Here is a 3,309-nt window from a genome sequence, read left to right on the forward strand (position 1 = left end):
AACCGCCTAGTGACGACTACAAGCACTGAAGCAAGCCGAAGGCGCACCGTATTCATCGTCCATCCCTCATCGGAGCAGAGCAAAACTTGTTGTAGTAGGCAGTTAAAAATTCATCGCGCTAAGGCTCCATAGGACCAGCGCAACAGAGCAGCAACCGCCGCCGATGAAGAGTAGCGTAAATCAGAAGAATCCAACCTGAAGACACAAGAACAAAAATAAACGACGAACAGATCTGAGGAAATCTATCAAAGGTAAATCTGCCAGAAAAGCACACCTCCACATGCCCACCGACGATGCTAGAACCACCAGAACGAAGCCTAGGCAGGGAGAACCTTCTTCCATTTTTATGGAGTCGTCGCCGTCTTATTTTTCCTGAGCAGGACACAAACCCTAACAAAACTTAAAGAAAGATATAAAAATGAAGCCCTTCCGCCGGCAATGGCCGAGATCCACTCCTGTCCCATGGCCCTAAGGCAACCGGAGATGAAGCGGACGGGCTGCGACACCTAAATTAAAGAGACTATTGATCATCAAGTATACTCATATGCTCATGTCCTATTTATTATATGTATGACTGAAAAATTATTACTCCCTCTGTTTCATAATATATGACGTTTTTGTAATATAGAGCGAGTACGTATTAGACTATGTGAACCAACTTGTGGTTGGATAGTTAAAGGGACTATGGTATCCCCGGTCCACTAGGATTCAAGTCCTGGTGTTCACATTTATTACTGGATTTATTTCAGGATTTCGTGCTATGTCCATTCAGTGAGAGGAGACGTTCCCGTCGATGACAAGGTGCATACTGTGACTTTGTAAATTTCAAGATGATCTGTCGGCTCAGTCTTTCGAAGATGCTCATAGAGGTAGGGTATATGTGTGCGTATATAGAGATGAGCGTATGCGCGAAGATGCTCATAGAGGTAGGGTATATGTGTGCGTTTATAAGCGTGAGTGTATGCGCGTGTATACGAGCACTTGGATCTATACAGGGTTAAAAAAGACTATGCTTAAATTGCCGTTAAATGGGCCTTCGATCCCTTACCACGCGACACATATGCTAAATAATTCAGGCAATAAAAAAACATGGTCCTCAATCCCTTTTTATGAGGGGATAGCTGCGAGTCTCGTGAGGCCGCTTCCAACTCACTGCCATGTGGGGCCGAGCTGCAGGTGTACCACGGCAAGCCCTCCTCTACGTGACGCGTGTGCTGGTTCTTGGGTGGTGTAGCAAGCTGCGGTTTCAGTGTGAGGGTAGTTTGGACATCTAGCGAGCTGTAGCTCGCACGTGTCCGCCACTTTTCGGGTTGGGCGGTTCCAGTTCTGGATTAGTACGTCTGACTGAACATCTCTGCTCCGTCACGACGTCAAGCCTTAGAAACCAAAGCTTATCCAAATAATCACGGCGAAATGGGTTTCTTCATAGCTCTGTATTCTGTACAACACGCGGCTTCAGTCAGAAGCACAAGTGAACAACAAATGAACACGCCGATCATACGGTGATCAGACGAAGAAATAATTAGTCTCGCACACACGCGCGGCTGGACCACGAGCAGAGCAGCTCGTGATTCACTCGCTGATCAGTGGCACACGATGGTCTCGAAGCAGTCGATCCCGTCGAACTCCGGCGCGAACCGCGGCCGCAACGTCGGCGATCTCCCCTTGTCCGGCTGCTGCTCCGCCTCCGACGGTGGACCGCCCTGCTTCCCCTCTTGCCCTGCTCTGGCCTGGCCGTCGTCCTGCAGCTTCCTCCCCTGCCAGGAGAACCGAGCCCAGCTGGCCCCGGCGCCGGCGCCGGCCGCGATGTCGGCCGGCGACGCGCTCAGGATGGAGAAGGCTAACACCTTGTCCATGCTTGATTGGTTGGAGACGGGGATGCTCCGGTGGCCGATGCTTTCTTGCGGGCACGCTCTGTAACTTTGCTTCAACTCAATCAATTGGCTTTGCTTGCTTGCTCGGGTTGGTGAAAGGAGAGGGAACGCGACCCGGCTTATATACGGCGGAGTATGGTCATGGTCGAAGATTTGGTCATGGCGGTTTGTAGCGCTGGAGGAGTCCAGAATATTCGTGGACGCGGCTGCGAGGGAGAGCCTCGTGACGCACGCGGTGGCGTCGTGGAGGTTGCAACCGTCTCGCTGTTTCGGGCTTTCGCGCGTGTTTATCTTCTTTTCCTCCTGTGCTGCTTTGTCTGCCCGCGAAAACTGACAAACCTGGCACTTGGTAACACTTTAGCGCGAAAAAATCCCAATCTATTTTTTTCTTCACAAAACGATCAAATCGCATGACGCCCAGGCTTCGAGAGCCATGCTAGATACAGAGCCGTTCCTGAGATTTTGAGGTGCCGGTGCGAAATTTTAACCTGACCCCTTTAGTATAGCACTAGTATATTAACCAATATTATTACTACATGAAGAGAGTTTTCTAAAAAGCACCACATGAAAAGAGGATGGACATCGAATGCTCGCTCTGGAGCAGAGTAAGCGGCGGGGACATCATGGGAGGAGGAGATGCTTGCCTCTATTGGTTGTTCGAAGAAGGTGAGACCACCGTTATTCGGAGAATACGTCTTGTCACTATTGAGAAGGTGGAGTCGACTCAACCGGGATGAAACGCCTTACGAAGAACCATTCATGTGTCGGGGCTGCATTGATCGACTATAATTAGTCCGAAAGCTTCCCACCCCGATGTCCTCCAAGTGCGAAATATCTTTTCTATGAGGAAGGTGTGAGAGGTCTGATCAACTCAACCACATGGATGAAACCAAAGTCCTAGTTTATCCCATCTAACTAAACAAGCCTGAAGAACAAACTAAATGAAATTCATGCACCATGATGCATTCTAAGAGCATCTTCAATAGAAAATGCAAATTTAGAGATGTAAAACAGGAGATGTAAAAATCTCCAGAAGTGCTTTTTACATCTCCAAAAAAAGGCAACTCCAACGGATGATGTATATTGTAGATGTATAAAAGTGCAACTCCAATAGATGATGCAAATGGAGATGTAAAACTAGTCGGCATGAGCGCCGAGAGCCAGGAGGAGCGGCGGTGGCAGGTGCGCCGGCGGCCGAGCGACAAGAGCCGCGAGGTCGAATGCGGCGGCGGGAGCTCGAATGGCCGGCGGCACGGCTGTGAATTGAGTGGCGGATTGGTCGCGGCGGTGCGACGGTCATGCGGCGAGAGAAGGTTGAGTCGGGCGGCAGCAAGCGGCGGCAGGAGCTCTAATGGCCGGGGGCACGGCTGTGAATTGAGTGGCAGATTGGTCGCGGTGGTGCAACGGTCGTGCGGAGAGAGAAGGTTGAGTCAGG

At 50.4% G+C, this 3,309-nt stretch overlaps 1 protein-coding gene across 1 annotated transcript; it reads right to left on the reverse strand.

The window, feature by feature from the left end:
* Positions 1–1,394: 1,394 nt before the first annotated feature.
* Positions 1,395–2,001, reverse strand: LOC119311329. Its single transcript, XM_037586973.1, has one exon. The coding sequence runs from the start codon at positions 1,854–1,856 to the stop codon at positions 1,584–1,586; it is 273 nt and encodes a 90-aa protein (XP_037442870.1). The 5' UTR covers positions 1,857–2,001; the 3' UTR covers positions 1,395–1,583.
* Positions 2,002–3,309: the final 1,308 nt, after the last annotated feature.

The sequence above is a fragment of the Triticum dicoccoides genome, chromosome 1B, assembly GCF_002162155.2.
Source record: "Triticum dicoccoides isolate Atlit2015 ecotype Zavitan chromosome 1B, WEW_v2.0, whole genome shotgun sequence".
Taxonomy (NCBI): domain Eukaryota; kingdom Viridiplantae; phylum Streptophyta; class Magnoliopsida; order Poales; family Poaceae; genus Triticum; species Triticum dicoccoides.